Source organism: Cynocephalus volans, chromosome 3, assembly GCF_027409185.1.
Source record: "Cynocephalus volans isolate mCynVol1 chromosome 3, mCynVol1.pri, whole genome shotgun sequence".
Classification (NCBI taxonomy): Eukaryota; Metazoa; Chordata; class Mammalia; order Dermoptera; family Cynocephalidae; genus Cynocephalus; species Cynocephalus volans.
Window position 1 is genome coordinate 4,743,458 of NC_084462.1, and position 23,002 is coordinate 4,766,459.

At 37.3% G+C, this 23,002-nt stretch overlaps 1 protein-coding gene across 1 annotated transcript; it reads right to left on the reverse strand.

Moving 5' to 3' along the window:
* Positions 1–3,606: 3,606 nt before the first annotated feature.
* LOC134371868 (zinc finger protein 615) lies at positions 3,607–22,571 on the reverse strand. Its single transcript, XM_063088777.1, has 6 exons — positions 22,530–22,571; positions 21,606–21,643; positions 18,027–18,230; positions 16,830–16,956; positions 10,629–10,724; positions 3,607–5,564 (listed from the first exon to the last, which is right to left on the reverse strand). Exons 3-6 carry the CDS (start codon positions 18,039–18,041, stop codon positions 3,607–3,609), a joined length of 2,196 nt encoding a protein of 731 aa, XP_062944847.1. The 5' UTR covers positions 18,042–18,230; positions 21,606–21,643; positions 22,530–22,571.
* Positions 22,572–23,002: the final 431 nt, after the last annotated feature.

Below are 23,002 nucleotides of genomic sequence, written 5' to 3' on the forward strand. Positions count from 1 at the left end.
AAAAGGGAGAAGAAGGAATATTTGAAGAAACAATGGCCAAAAATTTAAGATTATAAGGGAACTTTTGGAATCTGGTGAAAAGAGTATACAAAAAACCCTACAGTTAACATCATATTAATGGTGAAAGACTGAATGCTTCTGCCCTGAAAGTGCATACATGGCAAAGATGTCCACTTTCACTGTTCCTATTTAATACAGAGGAAGTCCTAGCCAAGTGCAGTATGGTAAGAAAAGGAAAGGAAATGAAAATATTGAAAGAGCAGAGATATCACTGCCCCTGTTCATAGAAGACGTGACTGTACAAATATAATCCCAAGGAATCTATAAAAGAACTAGACAAGTGAGTTTAGCAAAGTCACAAGGTACAAAGTCAACACACACAAAAAAATCTTATCTCTAAATGAACAATCAGAAACTAAATTATGAACACAGGAATATTTACAGAGCTCCAAAAATATAATATACTTAAGTAAATATCTACCAAAACATATACAGGAACACATATGCTATAAACTAAAAAACACTGATTTTTAAAAAGTAAGGAAAATCTAATTAAATGGAGAGACACCACATGTTCATAGAAGACTCAACATAATAAAGATGCCAAATATACCCTTACTGGCCAGCTGCCATAAATAAATAAACAAACAAATACAAGATGCCAAATTAACACTCTTTGATTTATACATTTAATGCAATTTCAATAAAACTCTCAAATGAGTTTTTTGTAGATATATATAGGCTTATTCTAAAATTTATATGGAAAGCAAAGGAACTACAATCGAAAAAACTATTTTGAAAAAGAAAAAGAAACCTGGAAGAATCTGACTACTCAATTTTATGACTATAATCACTATATGACAATAATTACTATAGTGTATTATCAGTGGAGTGATAGACACATCCATGGAATAAAATAAGTCAAGAAGTAGACACAAGTATGGATAACTGACTTTTACAAATGTGCAAAATCAATTTAATGGAAAAAGGACAGTATTTTAAATAAATAATGTTGGGTCAATTGGACAACCATAGGCAAAGAAGATGAACTTTAACCCTCACTCCATATAAAAAGATCAACTCAATATGGATCATAGTTCTAAATATTAAGAGCAAAAATACATTACTTTTGTAAAAACATATAGGAGAAAATAATCATGAACTTAAAGTAGGCCAGGAATACTTAAATATGACACCAAATCACAAGTAATAAAAGACAAAAAACTAGTAAGCTGGACTTCATCATAATTAAAATCTTTTCCTCTGAGGAAAAAAAGAGATAAGCCACATCTAGGAGGGCATTTTGCAAATGATGTGTCCAACAAAACTTTTATCCAATATATATAAAGAACTCTCTAAACCCCATACTAAGAAAACAAGCATTCTAATTAAAAAATGGGCAAAAGATCTGAATAGACACTTCATCAAAGATATATGGATGGCAAACAAATACGTGAAAAGATGTTCAACATCAAAAGCCATTAAGGTAATGCAAATGAAGGCCACAATGATATACCACTACACACATAATAGAATGGCTAAAATAAAATACACTGACAACAGCAAGTACAAGAATGTGGAGCAACTGAACCTCTCCTATATTTCTGATGGGAAATGGAATAGCCACTCTGGAAAATAGGTGGTCAGACTCTTACAAATTTAAACATACACTTATCATATGACCCATAAATCATACTCCTCAGTAATTATCCTAGAGAAATAAAAAATTGTGTTCACATAAAACCTTTGCACAAGAAAGTTCACAGCAATTTTATTTTTAACAGTAAAAAAACTGGAAACTCTAATGTCTTTCAATGGGTGAACAGATAAAACTGTGTACATCTATATCATAGATACAACTCCCTGATAAAAAAATAAAACAACTACTGATACACAGAACTTAAATGGATCTTTGGGTAATTTGCTTAAAGTCAAATAGCCCATCACAAAGGGTACATGCTGTATGATTCCATTTTTCTAACATTCTATAAATGACAAAATTATAGAGATGAACAGATCTGTGATTGCCAAGAATTAGGGTTAGGGAAAAGGTGTGACTATAAAGTAGTAGCATGAGGGAGTTTGTGTTGATGCAACAGTCTAAATCTTGATTGTGGTGGTGGTTACACGAACATATATGTGAGATAAATTTTCTTAAAACCACATACCAAGGGCTGAGCCCGTGGCGCACTCGGGAGAGTGCAGTGCTAGGAGCGCAGCGACTCTCCCACCGCAGGTTCGGATCCTATATAGGAATGGCCAGTGCACTCACTGGCTGAGTGCCAGTCATGAAAAAGACAAAAACCACATATCAAAACCAAACAAAAATGAGTGAATGTTAAAACTGATGAGATCCAAATAAATTCTGTAGTTTAGTTAACAGTATTATAACAATTTCACTTTCCTGTTTTTGATAATGAACTATGGATACGTAAGGAGTTATCTTTGGGAAAAGCTGGGTTAAGGGCATCTAGGAACTCTGGAATATTCTGGTAAGATTTTGTGAATCTAAACTTATTTCAAAATAAAATCTTATAAAAACATCATATTTAACTTTTTTAGTATTTGATGCTACTTGTACTTGTAAACTTGGTTAAACACATCCAAATATGTTGTTACACTTATGAATTGAATGTATCTAGTTTCACTTTGAAGTACTTCAAGTATTCTGAAATAACACAAATAAACTTAGAAGCACAGAATGCAAGTTAATCATATAATGAAACAAGGCAGGCACAGAATGTTCCTTCATTATAGATAATATTAAAATTTAATCCATGTTGAGAGGAACTGCAACAACTTAAAATGTATAAAATCAGTGACAAGGCAACTAGAAATATGGCTCAAGGCATCCTGTCCCCAAATGCACATGAGGTGTATTATCTGTTAAGGTTAGACTTCTGACAGAAAGCCCTAATTCATCATTTTTTCAAGGCTTCTTTCCTTCATTAAGTTCTCTGACATTTTTTTAAAGATCCTCCACATCAAATGCATTCATAAGTTTTAGTTCTGCATAATTTCCTGGCAAATAGTAAGGCAAAAATATTTTACTACAAAGCCTGCCATATTCATCATCATAAGACAGTTTTTTTAAAAAAATTTTTTTGGTTGTTGTTTTGTTTGTTTTGGTGGCTGGCTAGTATGGGGATCTGAACCCTTGACCTTGGTGTTATCAACACTGCAGTCTAACCAACTGAGCAAACTGGCCAGCCTAGAAAGTATTTCTCTGGTGTAAACTCTCTCAATCTATCGAGAACTTATTTCTGGGCAAAGCCTTTCTCATCATTACTACATTTCTACCAACTTGTAGTTCATTTACAATCTATGATGATCACTTTTGATAGAGCCTGTCTTCCCACTGAAAGCTTTCCTAGTCTGTCACATTCATGGGATATTTCTCAGTATTCACTTTTTAGACATATAATGTCCTAAAATATTTTCAAGGCTGCTTGTATCAGAGTTGTTTCATACATGTTTTCTTGGACATACAATGTGAGGTAATTGATCGCTAACTATACAACCACATACTCTGCATTCATTTAAGCCATTCTTTGAAGATACCGTATCTTAAGGGCCTACAACTGGCAAGAGGTTTTCCCAGAATGACTACCTGTGAATTCTCTTGTGTTTAACAAGGATTGACAGGTGGGCAAAATCTTTCCCACAATCACTACATCCATAGGGTCTCTCTCCTGTATGTTTTCTTTGATGAACATTGAGCCCTGACTTTGTAGTGAAGGCTTTCCCACATTCACTGCATTTATATGGTTTCTCTCCTGTGTGAATTCTCTGATGGGTAATGAGATCATTTTTGCGCAAAGAGAATTTTCCACACTCACTACATGCAAAGGAAGTCTTTCCTGTGTGAAACCTCTGATGTTGTATGAGGCATGTCTTCTTCCTGAAGGCTTTACCACATTCATTGCATTTATATGGTTTCTCTCCAGTATGAGTTTGCTGATGTATACCTAGAGTACTCTTCATGGTGAAGGCTTTTCCACATTCATTGCATATATATGGTTTTTCCCCAGTATGAATTCGCTGATGTGCAATGAGCATGCTTTTCCCAGTTAAGCCTTTGCCACATTCACTACATATATAGGGTTTCTCTCCTGTATGAGTGCGCCGATGTACATTGAGATGACTCTTCTCAGTGAAGCCTTTTCCACATTCACTGCATATATAAGGTTTCTCTCCTGTATGAGTTCGTTGATGTCCAATTAGCCGGATCTTTGCTGGAAAGCCTTTTCCACATTCACTGCACACATAGGGTTTCTCTCCTGTATGAGTTCGCTGATGTACAATCAGACGGCTCTTCACAGTGAAGCCTTTTCCACAATCATTGCATATATATGGCTTCTCTGCGGTGTGAGTTCGCTGATGTACAATGAGGTCACTCTTCATGGTGAAGCCTTTTCGGCATTCAGTGCATATGTAGGGTTTCTCTCCTGTATGTGTTCGCTGATGTCTGATGAGAGGGCTCTTCAAGGTGAAACCTTTTCCACATTCATTGCATATATAGGGTTTCTCTCCAGTATGAGTTCGCTGATGTACAATGAGACAGTGCTTCATTGAAAAGCCTTTTCCACATTCACTGCACATATATAATTTATCTTCTGTATGAGTTTGCTGATGTGTGATAAGACTGTTCTTCAAGGTGAAGCCTTTACCACATTTATTGCATACATAGGGTTTCTCACCAGTATGAGTACGATGATGTGCAATAAGACGTCTCTTCTCAATGAAGCCTTTTCCACATTCACTACATATATAAGGTTTCTCTCCTGTATGAGTTTTCTGATGTGTAGTGAGACTGAACTTTGTAGAGAAGGCTTTGCCACATATGCTGCACCCATGAGGTTTCTCTCCTGTATGAGTTCGCTGATGATAAGTGAGCCGACACTTTTTGATGAAGGCTTTCCCACACTCACTACATGTGTAAGGCTTCTCCCCCGTATGAGTTTTCTGATGAATACTGAACTGTGATTTCTTGAGGAAGATTTTGTCACATTCAGTGCATTCATAATGTTTCAGTCCTGTATGAGTTCTCTGATGTTCCATTAGCCTGGATTTTCTGGAGAATGCTTTCCCACACATACTGCATCCATGAGGTTTTTCTCCAGTATGAACTTTTTGATGATTAGTGAATTGAGACCTCTTGATGAAGGCTTTCCCGCATTCACTGCACACATGGGCTTTCTCTATGTTGTGCATTTTCTGTTGTTTAATGGCCTGGGACTTATTGCTGATGGGTTTTGTACTTATAGGGAATTTAATTTCGGTATAAAATTGTTCATGGTTAGCATGAAGGGATTTTCCATCTCCATTAAACACAGCAGAGTTCTTTAGGTTACAGCTTCTATTCTGGTTTTCAAAACTTAAATTTGATTTTAAGGGTTTTTTACGTAAGGTAAATGTATCATGATTTTCCTCTAATGGGAAATGACCTTTGCTCTGATTAACAATATTTCCAAACACATTCTGTTCATAGCATTGTTCCGCACTCTTCTGAATGTTTTGATTTTGCAAGTGATGCTGCAGAGGATCATTAACTTTCCCAATTTCTAGGAAAGAAGAGAACAGTGAATCATTCCATCATCTTGATTAAGAGTAAGAGTGTTTAAAAAATACATTGGTGTAAAGTGACTTTTTAATGACAACTCTATAATCAGTATAAAAGAAATTCCATGTATAAATATCTCTCATCTCTTGCACATTGGTAAAACACAATAATAGAAACACATCGAAAGGTAAAAGCAGTAAGTGTACAAACAAGGCTAAATAATTCACAATGTATATATATTTGGCTGCTTTCTAAATAGGTCTTTACAAAATGTATACATAATCAAATATAAACAGGTCACTTTTAGCAGGGAACCCCAGAATATGGCAGGACACCAGATCACAGAAGTTAGAGAAAAAACAGACCAAACAGGTTGATCCCAAGTGATAGGAGCTGTACTCATTTATTCTACAAATATTTGTTGAATGATGAATGACATTTTTGTGTAAGGTAACTGAACCATGTCTGGCATAAAGAAACATATTCCTTATTTTTACAGAGATTTAAAAAAAGAAAAGTCAAGTTCACTAATGGGTTCAATAGGAGGAGCAAGAAGAGTGTTAATGAAAGTGAGGACTCAAAGATTATAAGGAAAATTATGTGGCTTCAGCCACCAGGTAGGGGGAAAAATCCTTACAATGAAATAATAAATATTACTGAAGTCTGGAATGAAGGGGAAATCTAGCATGCATTGTAAAACATATAAAGTTTTAAATGATTATTGCATATCCAAGTACAGAAGAAACTGGTTGAATATACAAATCTTGAAAACGTTCTTATCTGGAAATAGCAATGTGGATATCATCAACATATACAAATTATTTCAAAAAAGAGGACTGCACAAGATTGTATTTGCAAACGTGGAAAAAAGGAAGGTGAAGGCGCAGGGCCAAGAACTTGTTATTGCAACATGTAGAGCTTTGGAATTTGTTAAGCCCACCAAAATGAATCAAACACTGACTGTTGTGATCAGGTACACATCTAGAGACCCAGGTGTATAGAACAAATACACCAGAATAGAAAATAAAATTGTGAGATCCTCCTGAAAATTGCTGAGAGTAGATTTTAAGTGTTCTTGCCACAAAAAAATGATAAGTATGTGAGGTAATGTATATGTTAATTAGCTCAATTTAGTCATTCCACATGTATACATATTTCAAAATAACATGTTGCACACAATAAACAAATATAATTTTCATTTGTCAGTTAACAAGTAATAATGAATTTTTTAAAAAGAATGTGAGATCCTCAGTGTTTGATTGCAAGGTAAGTGTCATAGGCTACTGAGTGGTTATCACATTCTATAAACTTGCCATTCTTCTTCATTCTACAGAACAACATTAAACTAATTTTCCCAAAGCACCAATCTCAAATTTAGATGAAAGATCCTATAGTTAAGACTCCAACTGATGGTCTAGATGGGTCATACTCTCTTATATTCCTATAGAAAAAAGGAGGAATGATATGCATGCAGTTAAGTGTTTAATCTGTAAGCTTGGATTATGCCATCCCTGCACATCCCAAAGAAATAAGTGGTCTTGACTGGCTCCTGCAAGATAACCTCTGACTCCCTGGAATATTCTGCCTGACAAAAGAGTGTCTTTTCATGCCCGAGGCCTTACCAGATAGTATATGCCAGCCGTGTGATTTATGGTTGATTCCTGTTCTTGTAAGCCTGAGGTTTGGGGCCACACTGTATCATTTTGACTTGGGGGGAAGGGGTGAGGGTAGGGGGAGAGACTCCAGGCTTGGGTGAGCTTCCCTGTTTGGCAACACTTCACAAATGTTGTCAAACATCCTTGTTGAAAAAATTCAGCACTGTTTGTACAACTCCACCAGTAGAGGACAACTGAAAGCTTGTACCTAGTTTCTCCTGGATTCTTCCCTATATACCTTTTATCTTTGATAATTTTAATTTGTATCATTTCACTGTTACAAACTGTAACCATGACTATAACAGTTCCCTCCCCTCCCCACTAATATCTACCTTCCTCATGGTAAGCAAAGTAATCGATTTTAAAAATTAGTTATATCATGACACTCCTTTACTCAAAACTCCCTACTGTTTTTTTTTTTTTTAGCTCATCTGGAATGAAATCAAGACCTAGAATGCCCTTGATAGGCAATATGTAACCTATGTACCAGAAGGTCCAGCTCCATTGTCTTTATCTCTAGTCACTTTCCCTTTTGGTCAATCTACTCTATCCCTACAAGCTTCCTAAAAGTTCCTCAACACACTCCAGATTCATTTCTCTGAACTTGCCATCATCTCACATCTGGAACACTCCTCACCCAGGAAGCCTACTCACATCCGTTACCTATCTGCTCAAATGCACCTTATTAAAGAACCATTCCCACCCTTCAAGCAGAGTGCCAAATCCCAACACCTCCTGTTTCACTAGCTGCTTTAATTTTCCTCATAGCAATTTTTACCCCAAGACATGTTGTTTACATATTTGCTTATTACTGGTTATACAAGGGGTCTTCAAAAGCTTCTTGGAAAGATTTGTATTATCTTTCAATTCCAGTTTTCCACAAACTTTTTAAAGTACCTGCATATGGTTACTTCTACTGAGAATGAAAGCAATGTGAAGAATAGGGACAAAGTATACTGTTTTTTTGTACTACAAATACTTAGCTTTAAATATAGTAGGCTATCAAAACATAAGTTTTAAAGGAATAAACCAAGGAGGCAATTACATGTATGAAGCACACTGAAGTGTGTTTCAGAAGAGGACAGAAACTCTTTATAATCAAGATGATATCATATTACAGAGATCACCAAAAGAGAAATAGCAATCTCATATGACAGGGAACATGAGTAACAGGAATGAGCCATTATCAGAATGACAGAAAAAATAATCAATTGCACTTCTATATTCTAGCAGTAAATAATCTGAAAATGCAATCGAGAAAACAATTCCATTAACTACAGAATCAAAAAGAAAACTATACTTAGGAATAAACTTAACAAAATGTCAAACTTATATTCTGAAAGCTACAAAACATTGTTGAAAGAAATTAAAGATCTAACTAGATATAAAAATATCCAATGTTCATGGATCAGAACATTTAATATAACTAAAACGGTAATGTTCCCCAAATTGGTATACAGACTCAGTGTAATCCCTATCAAAATCCTAGCTGGCTTTTATGTAAAAAAAAAAAAAAAAAAAAAAAAAGGTGATTCTAAAATTCACATGCAAATGCAAAGGACCAAGAATAGACAAAACAATCTTGAAAGAGAAGATCAAAGTTGGAGGATTCAGAATCCCCATTTCAAAACTGACTACAAAACTATGGTAATCAAGATTATTTGAGAAAAAAAAATATATATATATATGATGTTCCAAAAATTGACTATGGAACAATCATTGGAACATCAAAATATATTGTGAATCAATAATTTTGGAACATATGTGGTGATGGTTACAAAACTAGGTAAATATACTAAAAAACTGAACTGTACACTTTAAATGAGCAAATCATCTGGTATGTGGATATCTCAACACTGCTAAAAGATATGATGAGAACACAAAGCTTTAGGGAAAGGAATGCAGTGGCAATATCTGAGAGAAACTAAAGAAAGTTCAGAATTAGCAAAACTAAGAAGAAAGTAATTTGTAGCACACATAATTTCTGCCCTGGTTTGGGCTACAAATAATATAGGATACTGTTAATCAACCGAAACAGTAGAGAATTTTTAAGAAGACAGCTCAGCATGTAGGGAACATTCAAGGTAATGCCAGGATGAACAGAATGTGTAGTATTGAAGGAGAACCTGAACTTAAACAAGGAAGCCAAAGTATTTTTCTTGGAGGGAAGATGATTCATTTTCCTCACACACAAAGTGGGAATTCATTGGCCAGTTTTCATGAAGATGAGGAAAACACATAGGAATAAAGTATACCTTAGATAATATTAAGGGAGAAGTCAGTTTGACAGTCTCTTCCACAGAACAAAAATAGGTTAACTCATACAAATGAAAGAAACTTTTAAGAGTTATGAAAACAGAAAAGAAAATGAAAAGATAAGTATGAAAACCTCAGAATGGGGAGAAAAAGAAGCTAAAGAATCACATAAATGCTCAATCAGAGACCAGGTTATCAGCATCCAAGGTGGGGTTGGATGTTATGAAGGAAAATCATGATTTCCTAATAAAACAGGAAGGTGCAGTAGTAAGAAAACAGTGATGAGTTCAAAGTTCTCACGTGGTGCTGATAACACCAAGGTCAAGTGTTTGGATCCTTGAGACTGGCCATCTGCCAAAACAAACAAACAAAAAAACAAAGTTCTCTTTTTCCAGAGAAGTCTGGAAACTGGAATTTCATAGCAAGAGAGGTGGTAATACAGGCAGAGATAATTTGACAGTGGATGAAGAAAAAAAATTGAAAATCCTAGGAAGAAGATAATTATGCAAACAAAACAAGATGTATACAAAATAAACATGGAAGTGATCTTGGAAGAGAAAAGAAAGATATATTTTCCTCTATACTCCTACAAAGAAAAACAGTTCTTACATGGGAAGGAGACATGGACAGGATGTTCTTGTGTCCTCAGATACCCTCATAGCTTTGATGCCTGTCCTCAATGAGCAGAATATGACTTCTGTGGCTGCCTGAATTGCTCGTTCTTGTGGGGTACTGAATAAGCAAGCTGACAAAGTCCTTGCTATTCTAGGGAAGCCAGCAAGGCTGGCATCCCTTTTGCCTACTTCCCCCTTCTCTCTCCCTTTGAGGTCTGACCTTTTATTGAACCCAGGATCCTGGAAGCTTTGTAAATGAGAAACTTATGTTCTTATTTTGTTGATAAGCAGTTAGCTATGAATCTTCAAGCGCTGTGGCAGCTGAAAATGTTCTATAGTTTGGTACCAGACATAACTGATTTAATCAGCATGATTTGTTATTTTCACTGGCTTATAAAAGGAACCAAAAAATAAACTGAGATGCCTTGCATATCAGCAGCCTGCAGGGTACTCCTGATCCCATAAAAAAAAATCATGTCTTTCTTCATTTCCCACCACCTCCCCTTGGGATACTGGTTGACAACAGGTTCTCTCACTCACCTGAACAGATTTGACTATGGATTTCATCTTCTATTGTCCATGGTTCTTCTCCTTGTTCCAACTTGGAGAGTGCATCTGGTTTGCTGTCTTGACACCCTTTTTGGGAAATGATAGAAGATTTAGACATATCAAATTGGGCTAGAGAGGCCAGTGACTGGCTGGCACAGTGTTGCAGGTTAGGAGGAGTGGCTGGAGCTTCCTCTAACATATAAAATAAATCCTTTTGGAGAGCTGCCAGGCCCACATGCCCCAAGTCAGCCACGCAGGAACAGGCAGGCATTGTGAGACCCCCAGCCCAGGCCACTGCCTGCTGCCCAGAGAGGCCTGAGAGCTACCAGGCCCACAATCCCAACTCAGCCACACTAGAACAGGCAGGCACCACAGGACCCCAACCCCAGGCTGGTGCCTGTCACCCAGAGAGGCCTGAGAGCCGCTGGGCCCACATGCCTCAAGTCAGCCACACCAGAACAGGCAGGCACCACAAGACCCCCAGACCAGGCCAGTCCCTGCTGCCCAGAGAGGTCTGAGAGCTGCCAGACCCATATGCCCTGAGTCAGCCATGCTGGAAAAGGCAGGTGCCACCGGACCCCTAGCCCAGGCCAGTGCCTGCCACTCAGAAGCGTGACAAATGCCGGGCCCACACACCCCAAGTCAGCCATGCCAGAACAGGCGGATGCTGCAGGACCCCCAACCCAGGCTGGTGCCTGCTGCCCAGAGAGGCCTGGGAGACACCAGGACCACATGCCCCAAGTCACCTGGGTCAGAACAGGCAGGTACCACAAGACCCCAGCCCAGGCTAGTTCTTGCTGCCCAGAATTGGCAGTCCCTTCAGGATCCAGGCCACACATCAGGGTGGAACGAATAGACCATGATACGCCCTGCCACAATGACTAAACACCAAAGGAAAGATAACAGAAATATGAAAAATCAAGAAAGTACATCACCATCAAAGGAAAGTAATAACTCTCAAGCTCAAGATCCTATAGAACAGGAAGTCCTTGAAATGACTGACAAGGAATTTAGAGCAACAATTCTAAGAAAACTAAATGAGATACAAGAAAACTCAGACAACACAATGAAATGAGAAAAAATATACAGGATCTGAAAGAAGAAATATACAAAGAAATCAATGCCCTGAAAAAGAATGTAGCAGAGCTTGTGGAGCTAAAGAATTCATTCAACAAATAAAAAACACAGCAGAGAGTCTAACCAGCAGGCTAGAACAAGCAGAAGAGAGAATTTCTGACCTTGAAGACAGGCTGTTTGAATTAACACAGGCAGAGCAGGAAAAAGAAAAAAGAATTTTAAAAATTGAAGAAAATCTACGAGAAATAACAGACAACCTTAAGCGCTCAAATATCTGAATCATGGGTATTCCAGAAGGGGAGGAAAAAGGAAATGGCATTGAAAACGTATTCAACAAAATAATAGCAGAAAACTTCCCAGGTATAGGAAAAGTCACACATCTTCAGATTTAGGAGGCCCAAAGGTGACCAAACATATTTAACCCTAAAAGGTACTCTCCAAGACATGTTATAGTCAAACTGGCAAAACTCAAAGACAAAGAGAGAATCTTAAAAGCTGCAAGAGAGAAGGGCTGGCCTGTGACTCACTTAGGAGAGTGTGGTGCTGATAATACCAAGGCCACGGGTTCAGATCCTATATAGGGATGGCCGGTTGGCTCACTGGCTGAGCGTGACAACACCAAGTCAAGGGTTAAGATCCCCTTACCAGTCATCTTTAAAAAAAAAAAGCTGCAAGAGAGAAGTGGCAAGTCACCTAAAAGGGAGCCCCAATGCCCCAATCAGACTAACATCAGGCTTTTCATCAGAAACCCTAAAAGCCAGAAAAGAATGGGATGATATATTCAAAATACTAGAGGACAAAAATGGCCAGCCAAGAATACTTTACCCAGCAAGGCTATCCTTCTGAAATGAAGGACAAATAGTATATTTCTCAGACAAACAGAAACTGCAGGAGTTCACTACCACACAACCAGACTTACAAGAAATTTTCAAGGAAGTAATGGTTTTGATATTCAAAAAACAACCATCACTGCCATGAATACTCAAGAAAGAATGAAACCTACCAGTAAAACAAAAATGCTAACAATAGAGAAAAAGTAGTTTATCTACCACCCCAAGAAACCATCAAATACAGAAGACAAACAGAAAATCAGAAAGGAACAAAGGATACTTAAGACAGCTAAACAGAAAGCAATGAAATGCTAGGAGTAAATAAACACCTTTCAATAATAACTCTAAATATAAAGAGATTAAATACCCAACTCAAAAGACACAGACCGAATGACTGGATTAAAAAGATGGACCCAACAATATGCTGCCTTCAAGAGACACACCTCACCTGTAAAGACACACATAGACTAAGAGTGAAAGAATGGAAAAAGACATACCATGCAAATAGAAATGAAAAATAAGCTGGAGTAGCTATTCTCATATCAGATAAAGTAGACTTTAAAGCAAAAACCATAAAAAGAGATAAAGAAGGCCACTATATAATGATAATCATATAATCCATCAAGAAGACACAACAATCATAAATACATATGCCCCCAATGTCAGAGCAGCCAGATTTATACAGCAAACACTATTAGATCCAAAGAATGAGATAGATATTAACACCATAATAGCGGGGGACCTGAACACCCCACTCTCAACATTGGACAGATCATCTAGGCAAAAAATCAATAGAGAAATACAAGATCTAACACTTTAGACCAATTGGTCTTGGTAGATAACCATAGAACATTCCATCTAACAACCTCAGAATATTCATTCTTCTCATCAGCTCATGGAACATTCTCCAGGATAGACCACATGTTAGCTCACAAAGCAAGTCTCAATAAATTCAAAAAATTGGAATCATTCCGTGTATTTCTTCAGATCACAATGGATTAAAATTAGAAATCAATAACAAATGAAACTCTGGAAACTATACAAACACATGGAAATTAAAAAAATATTCTACTTAATGACATATGGGTCCAAGAAGAAATTAAACAGGAAATCAAAAAAATTCTTGAAACTAATGAAAATAATGACACATCATACCAAAACCTATGGGATATTGCAAAAGTCGTACAAATGGGGAAATTTATCACATTAAATGCTTACTTCAGACAAATGGAAAGATAGCAAATAAACCACTTAACACTTCACCTTAAAGAACTAGAAAAACAAGAACAATCCAAACCCCAAGTTAGCAGATGAAAAGAAATAATTAAAATCAGAGCAGAACTAAATGAAATAGGAACCCAAAAAATGATACAAAACATCAATGAAACAAAAAGTTGGCTTTTTGAAAAGATACATAAAATTGACAAACCTTTAGCAAGGCTATCTAAGAAAAGAACAGGAACTAGACAAGGATGCCCACTCTCACCACTCCTATTCAACATAATGTTGGAAGTACTAGCCAGAGCAATCAGAGAAGAGAAGGAAATAAAGGGCATCCAGATTGAAAAAGATGAAGTCAAACTCTCCCTGTTTGGGGATGATATGATCCTGTACGTTGAACAGCCTAAAGCCTCTACAAAAATGCTCTTAGAGTTGATAAATGATTTCAGCAAAGTTGCAGGATACAAATCAACACACAAAAATCAGTAGCATTTCTATTCTCCAACAGTGAACATGCAGAAAAAGAAATCAAGAAAGCTTGCCCATTTATAATAGCCACCAAAAAAATAAAATACTTAGGAATAAAGTTAACCAAGGATGTGAAAAATCTCTATGAAGAGAACTACAAACCACTGTTGAGAGAAATTAAAGAGGACACAAGAAGACGGAAAGATATCACATGCTCTTGGGTTAGAAGAATTAACATTGTGAAAATGTTCATATTACCCAAAGTGATCTACAGATTTAATGCAATCCCCATCAAAATTCCAATGACATTTTTCTCAGAAATGGAAAAATCTATCCAGACATTTATATGGAATAACAAAAGACCACATATAGCCAAAGCAATCCTGAGCAAAAAAAAATAAATCTGAAGGTATAACACTACCTTACTTTAAACTATATTACAAAGCTATAATAACCAAAGCAGCATGTGTAATGTATTGAATTATATCCCCCCAAAATCCCTGAAGCTTGAATTGTGTCCCTCAAGTTTTATGTATTAGAAACTTAGCCCCCCACTGTGACTGTTAAGAGGGTGGGAAATCCTATTATGGTAATTGAAAGGTGGAGCCTTGAAGAGGTTATGGGGTTGTAGGACCAAGCAGGAGTGTATGGATTAAAAAAAAAGTGGTCAGGGGTGTGGTTCTGAGGGCTTTAAAAGGAGAGGAATGTCTGTCTCTTTCTGCTCTCTCTGCTTCCACCACCTTGCAATGTGAGACCTCTGGGTCACTGTTGCCAACACCAGATGGACTTTGAACTTCCCATCCTCAGAAACTGTAAGCAGTAAATTTTGTTTCTTTACAAATCACGCAGTTTCAGGTATTTTGTTATAAGCAACAAAAACAGAATAACACAGCACAGTACTGGCATAAAAACAGACACACGGATCAATGGAATAGAATAGAGAACGCAGAAACCCATACACCTATAGCCATCTGATCTTTGACAAAGGCACCAAGCCTATAAACTGGGGAAGAGGCTGCCTCTTCAGCAAATGGTGCTGAGAAAACTGGATATTCATATGTAGGAGAATGAACCTAGAACCATACCCCTCACCATATACCAAAATCAAACTCAAAATGGATTAAAGAATTAAACATACATCCTGAAACAATAAAACTCCTTACAGAAAACAGGGGAAACACTCCAGGAAGTAGGAGTGGGTACAGACTTCAGGAACATGACCCCAAAAGTATAGACAACTAAAGGAAAAATAAACAAATGGTATTATATCAAACTAAAAAGCTTCTGCACAGCAAAAGAAACAATCAACAGAGTGAAAAGACAACCCACAGAGTGGGAGAAAATATTTGCAAAATATACATCTGACAAGGGATTAATATCCAGAATATACAAGGAACTCAAACAACTTTACAGTGAAAAACAAACAACTCAATTAAAAAATGGGCAAAGGAGCTGAATAGGAATTCCTCAAAGGAAGATATACGAATGGCCAACAGACACATGAAAAAATGCTCAAACTCACTCAGCATTCGGGAAATGAAAATCAAAACCACTTTGAGATACCATCTCACTCCAGTCAGGATGGCTAATACCCAAAAAAGATATTAGCTGAGATATAACTGAGAATGATAAATGCTGGCGAGGTTGTGGAGAAAAAGTAACTCTCATACACTGTTGGTGGGACTGCAAAATGGTATAGCCTTTATGGAAAATGGTATAGAGGTTCCTCAAACAATTACAGATAAATCTACCACATTACCCATCTATTCTACTGCTGGGAATATACCCAGAGGAACGGAAGTCATCATGCCGAAGGGATACCTGTACTCCAATATGTATTGCAGCACTATTTACATAGCCAAGAGTTGGAACCAGCTTAAATGTCCATCATGAGATGAGTGGATAAGGAAACTGTGGTATATCTACACAATGGAATTCTACTCTGTTATAAAAAAGAATGAAATACTGCCATTCACAACAACATGGATAGACTTAAAGAAAATTATATTAAGTGAAACAAGTCAGGCACAGAAAGAGAAACACCACATGTTCTCATTTATTTGCGGGAGATAAAAATAAATAAATAAACAAACAATAAACACAGAAACAAATAAAGGGAGGTGGGAAGAAGACACAACAAACAATTCCTTGAGCTTGTTAAGACAAGTGAACAGATATGATGTAGTTGGGGGGGGAAGAGGAACAGGTAATGGGTCATGAAAATCAACTACAATGTATATTGAGAAGATAAAATAAATAAATAAATAAATAAATAATGTCACAACCATAAAAATAAATCAATCAATCAATTAATTAATTAAAATAAATCCTTTTGATTTAACAACAAAAAAAACCAAATTGGGCTGGAGTATGTCAAGAAGGGAGAATGTTACATTTCAGGGACTAAACAAATTTCACATCTGTAACATCAGGCTTTCTCTCTGGAGAGGGTAGATTATACGCTCTTGTGTGGGTCAAGAGGGATCTGAGGATCTACCACTTCAGAGCAGTGCAAGTATTCTAAAGAGTTAAGCAGCTAAGAAAGAAAGGCCACTGACTGGGCACTCTCTGAGTGACACTGGGCAGCTGTCCTCACCCAGTGATACCAGGTTTCTGTAGTTCTCCAACATCACATCCCGGTACAGGTCCTTCTGAGCAGGGGCCAGGAGCTGCCACTCCTCCCAGGTGAACTCCACAGCCACATCCTTCAGTGTCAGCAATTCCTATAATAACAAAGTCCTATTTAATGAAGTGACATTCTTTTGGTGATATGGAAAGAATATAAAGGAAATTATCCTGCTAATTTTTGCCACATAGGAAATTGGTGTTTTTTTCCTTAATACATTGTGATAGAATAAAAATCCTAGTAAAATGGTCTGTAAATGTGCAGTCACCCATTCATTGAACAAAGGTAAAAATTCAACAAAGTTTCTGTAATATATAGTCATTAAATCCTCTTGCTAATGTAAGAACATCTGCAACATGTAGCATTTATTTGCCAATACCAAGCTGTATGCTAATTATAAGTAGATGAAAAATACAGATTCTTAAATTCACTGTGAGCCTTCAATCCAATATCAAAATTAGTAGTGAAGAGACTGCAGATACTAGTATCACATAACAATACATACTAAATAACTATGGTTAATATATTGAATAAAATAAAAGAGAATGTATAAAACATGTATAAAGCACAAGAGATTATTAGCAAAGTTGGAAAAAGTTATTCTTAATAGAATATATATATATGTATATATACACAGATCCATGTATATATACAGGCAACTGCATATGTATGTGTACACATTAGTAAACGGAGTTAATACCATATTAGAAACAATAAAGAAACTGTTGTAGGAAATCTGCTTTTGCATTTATGAGAAGGCTGCAGTTAAAGGCACCATCTACCACATCACCTCTATGAAGAACCATCAAAGGCCTCTGTGAGTCTCACAATTATATGCAACAAAACATTAATATCCCTCAAGAAACTGGCCTGCTTTCTCACAATTGATGTAAAGTATCATGATTCTCTTGTATGGCTGTCAGGGATATCAGATGCAAGTTGATGGCTAATATCACCCACAGGATCCTGCACAATCACTTATTATGTCCCAACATAATTCACGCAGTATGAATTCTATGAACAATATATTCCTGATCCTACTTTGCCTAGAATTCTCCAGATCCTACTATTCCTAATTTATATTTTTCTCTTTAATTGCACTGATTTGTACAAGCTTCTATAAACTCACTGGGGAGTAAAGGAAAGAATAAACAAACCAACAGTCACCTGGGTCTGCACCATTTTCCTCTGAATCTGAGAAATGGCTGCTAACTGGGATGCTCTGTCTTTGCCTCTTCTGGATCAACTCTAAATTTCTGTTCAAAAAATTCAGTCTCCAGTCAAGGGTGTCCCCAGAAATAATGACACCCAAGTCTTGGAATCTCCTCCTCCTTCCTTCACTTGATTTCTCTTGTTCTCAGCACCTGTGGGCTGAAGAACAAATTACTCTGAGTGATACACATTCTTTTTAGGCCTGGAGTTGTCACTGTTGCTGTATACTCCCCTTAAATCAAGGCCCCAAAATATCTACCTGTCCTATTTTTTTTTTTTCTTTCTTTCTTTTTTTTTTTTTTTTTTAAAAGATGACCGGTAAGGGGATTGACTTGGTGTTGTCAGCACCACACTCAGCCAGTGAGCGAACCGGCCATCCGTATATGGGATCCGAACCCGGGGCCTTGGTGTTCTCAGCACCGCACTCTACCGAGTGAGCCACGGGCCGGCCCAACCTGTCCTATTTTTTTATCCACTTCTCAATACCCTGTAAATTATAAATATATATATATATATATATAAAGGATATGCAATAAAACTATCCTTGAGGAATAATAAAAGTGAAATAAAGACATCTTCAGACAAACCAAAGAGAATTCATCAGAAGACGTGTATTAGAGAAAATGCTAATGAGTATTCTTCAACAAAAGGGAAAGAACCTTCAATGTCAGCAGAGAAGCAGAAGGAATGAAGAGGAACAAAACTGGTGAGATGTCAAGTCTCAATTAGTACCGACTGGAAAAATAATAATGATAATAATATTACAAAAGGTTTTAATACATAAAGATCTAAAATATACCATGAACATATAAATTAGGAAGATTATGAGTGAAAAAGTATTCTTTTTTTTTTTTTTTTTTTTTAAAGATGACCGGTATGGGGATCTTAACCCTTGACTTGGTGTTGTCAGCACCACACTCAGCCGGTGAGCGAACCGGCCATCTGTATATGGGATCCGAACCCGGGGCCTTGGTGTTATCAGCACCGCACTCTCCCGAGTGAGCCACGGGCCGGCCCAAGTGAAAAAGTATTCTAAGAAAGCTGCACAACAGGAGAAGAGTATAAAAGTACTAATTACCATAATATTGACAAATAAAGTTTGTATGTTATTTGTAATTTCTAGTGTCAGCAATAAAACTAATAATTTTTTAGAACATACCTCATTTCCAGGTTAAAAGAGAGGCCCATGATTTCTGTGGCAACTATTCAACTCTACTGTTGAAGCTCAAAAACAACCATATACAAAACATAAACGAATAGGTGTACTTGGGTTCCAGTAAAACTTTAGTAATGAAACCAGGCACTGGACCAATCTTGGTTGCCCAACCTTGAATTAGCACAGAAAAGCCAAATGATCATGTAAATCAAGGGTCCTTAAAATAGTATCCAGGGCCTGGACCACCTGTTTTGTAAATAAACTTCTGTGGGAAAACTGCCAGATACATTACTTGACTTACTGTCTCAGTCTGTTTTCACATTACAATGGCAGAGTTGAGAATCTGGGTCTAGAAACATTATCCAATAAAATGCAGTTTGAAAAAATAATCAAAAATGACTTTTGAATATGAAGGACAAATTATTAGTATTGCTTAATATGTCTGTATACCTCTTTAGTCAGAAGACTGGATATAAAATTTAAATAGAAAAATCCTATATCATCCTAAAGCATACACAAGTCAAAAGTCAGTGTTAATGAGCAGAACATTTCTTGGGAATAATTTAACAATCTATTGAAAATTGCCAATAACCAAAACTCCATTTCTAGGAATTTCTGAAAAAGAAATACTGGCAAAAGTGTAATATCTGACAGGTCATTTTTATTTTCTGCATTGTATTTTTCATAAGTACAGATACATTTAAACCAGAAAAATATCAGCATCTACTTTTAAAATGAAATTGCTGTGGGTAGGCCATTAATGTAAGTCCATGGCTTTATATGTTTTTAGTACTAGGAAAAAGAAAGAGAAGCAAAGAAGGAGGGAGAGAGAAAATGAATCAGAAAAACAAATTTTACAAAAGACAAAACCATAAATAACCCTGTAAGATAATTCTGAGGAAGAGATTTTAACTTCTCTTTTTATTAATGAGGAAAGACACAGAGCACGCAAATCACACAATGAGCAAAAGGCAGAACCAGGATCGAAAACCCAGGTTCATTTCATTCCAAAATCCACTTTCTTCCACTTTACACCTAGCCAAAATTATTTGTAAGTAAGGTATCTGCTTATTAAGTAAACAAAGTAAGCAACTAAAAGGCTACATTAGTAGAATACTAGTTAGTCGTATGATTGCAGAATTATTTAGAGAAATGACACTGATGTCAGCAACTTAGAAATGCATCAAAATCAACAACAAAAAAGGACTGTTTCATGAACAAAGGGATGGATAGACACTTCAATAATTGGTAGAGATAATCTAGTAGAATATTAATGTAAAATCTAGGTGACAGGCATATGAGTGAATAACTTTAAACTTCTTTCAATATTTCTATAGGTTTGAAAATTTTCACAGTAACGTGTTGGGCAGAGAGAAAAACACTGTAATATCAAGAATTCACTTAAGGTGGCCAAATATAAATATCTAAAATTAATTGCTCTTTTGTTATAAAAAATTATAAGAAAAGGAAAGTCATATAATAATAACACATTGCCATAAAAGTAAATAGTCTAGAGATGAAAGGCAGGAAAACAAGTCCATGGGTGTTGTCGACCAGTACCCTGAGGGGAAACAGTGGGAAATGAAGAAAGATATGATGTATTTTATGGGATCAGGAGTACCCTGAAGGCTGCTGGCCTGCAAGGCATCTTAGTCTATTTTAGATTCCTTTTTATAAGCCAATGAAAATAACAGATCGCACTGATTAAATCAATTATATCTGGTACCAAGCTATTTATATAGAACAAAACATTTTCAGCTGCCACAGTGCTTGAAGATTCATAGCTAACTACTTATCAACAAAATAAGAACATAAGTTTCTCATTTACAAAGCTTCCAGGGTCCTGCATTCAATCAAAGGTCAGATCTCAAAGAGACGGAGAAGGGGGAAGTGGGCAAAAGGGATGCCAGCCTTGCTGGCTTTCCTAAAATAGCAAGGACTTTGTCAACTTGCTTATTCCGTACCCCACACATGGGTAAATGCATAATCATAAAATGTTCCTACAAATAATACCAAATAGGGCTGGCCAGTTAGCTCACTTGGTTAGAGTGTGGTGATAATAATACTAAAATCAAGGGTCCAGATCCCCTTATTGGCCAGCCAGCCAAAAAGAAAAAAAAAATTACCTAAATATTTTAAAACCTTTCACTTTTATCCAAATGTATGCATACACTTAATGCGAAACTACTCATAAGACCACCGGTTCAAACATTAAAAATAATTTGTGTTATCACATGGAATGAAGTGGAAAAAAAAAAGAAAATCCTAGTACCATTTACATAATCTGAATTATGAATATTAAGTACGTAACAACACAAACCTAAAACTGAAATATTCCAAAAATTTGACAAGTGTTATCATTGAGTAACAGAACTTACCATGACAGAGAAGTCATTTTACTTGTGTCAGAAAGAACCTGAAAAGAAAAATCCAAGAGGAATATGCTGCAAACTTGCAGGACAAAGGGTAAGAAACACATCTTAAATATAAAAATGTACTACTTTTAGATATCCTGGATCAATGATCTAGCCAAAAACTTATTTCTGAGGATTCAAGAGTAAGGGGTCTTCAGTGTGACCCTATCAGGAAAAAGAAGAAGAGACGTATGGGTGATGTAGGGTGCCAAAGGGGACTTGAAGTCGTGGAGAAGGGTCTTGTACCTAAAGAGTTGAAGGGGAATGTTAACGCACATCAACCCTGTTCCTGCATCCAAGATTTGAGCGCGACCCACCACCAGCCTTGGTACTCAAACTTACAAAGTCGCAGCCCATACGCACATCTGTACCACATACACTTACACCACCACCACGGTTAATTCTTTTTTTTTTTTTTTTTTTGTCCTTTTTGTGACCGGTAAGGAGATCGCAACCCTTGGCTTGGTGTCGCCCGCACCGCGCTCAGCCACTGAGCGCACCGGCCATCTCTATATAGGATCCGAACCCCCAGCGGGAGCGCTGCTGCACTCCCAAGCGCTGCACTCTCCCAAGTGCGCTACGGGGCGGCCCCACGGTTAATTCTAAAAGCTGGACCAGAAACTCCTGTACGTTAAACCCCGAAACAGTTCCTCGATCATTCAGCTCCAAACAAAACCAGAACAATATACCACATTCGCTGACAAACACACCCCCCAGTTCGCCCGACAGACAGAGCAAGCAGCGAAGACACAAAATGTGACCTTGGCGCTCAGTGGCTGATCGCTATAGTTCACACAACACAAGAGCACTCCGTAACTGATGCCAAAGGCACCCCGACCACACCCCTATTACGGACTCCTTAGAGGTCCCCTGCAATAGAAAACCCACCCACGCTGTCCTCTCCACGGAATACCACTTGCGTCACCAAACGCGAACGTCGACAAACCCCGCCCCCCACCATTGTCCGCGAACAGACTCAGCCGCTGACCTCATTTCCTCCAGACACCAAAGCGACCCGCGGGTGGCTGAACGTACTTCCCCCCGAACTTGGTCTGCTCTGGCCTCATCTCTCACCTTCTTACCGCCCTACGGTGGCTAAGGAGGGTCAGAGACGTAAAGACAGCTGGATTTCTAGGGTTTATTCAGAGGCAAGATGGCAGCGCCCTGGTCGCCGTGGCCCCATGGGGGTGGCCATCTTTTAGTATCTGACGTACAGAAGGCAAAGTGGCCGTTATTGTGCTAGCGACCAGGGATGGCTGGGAAGGTGAAAGGTGATTGAAACTGTCCCATTTCCTGACACCTCAACCCTTAAAAAAAAATGGGTCGATGTGTATTAGGCCCCAGCTTACACAGGACAAAAA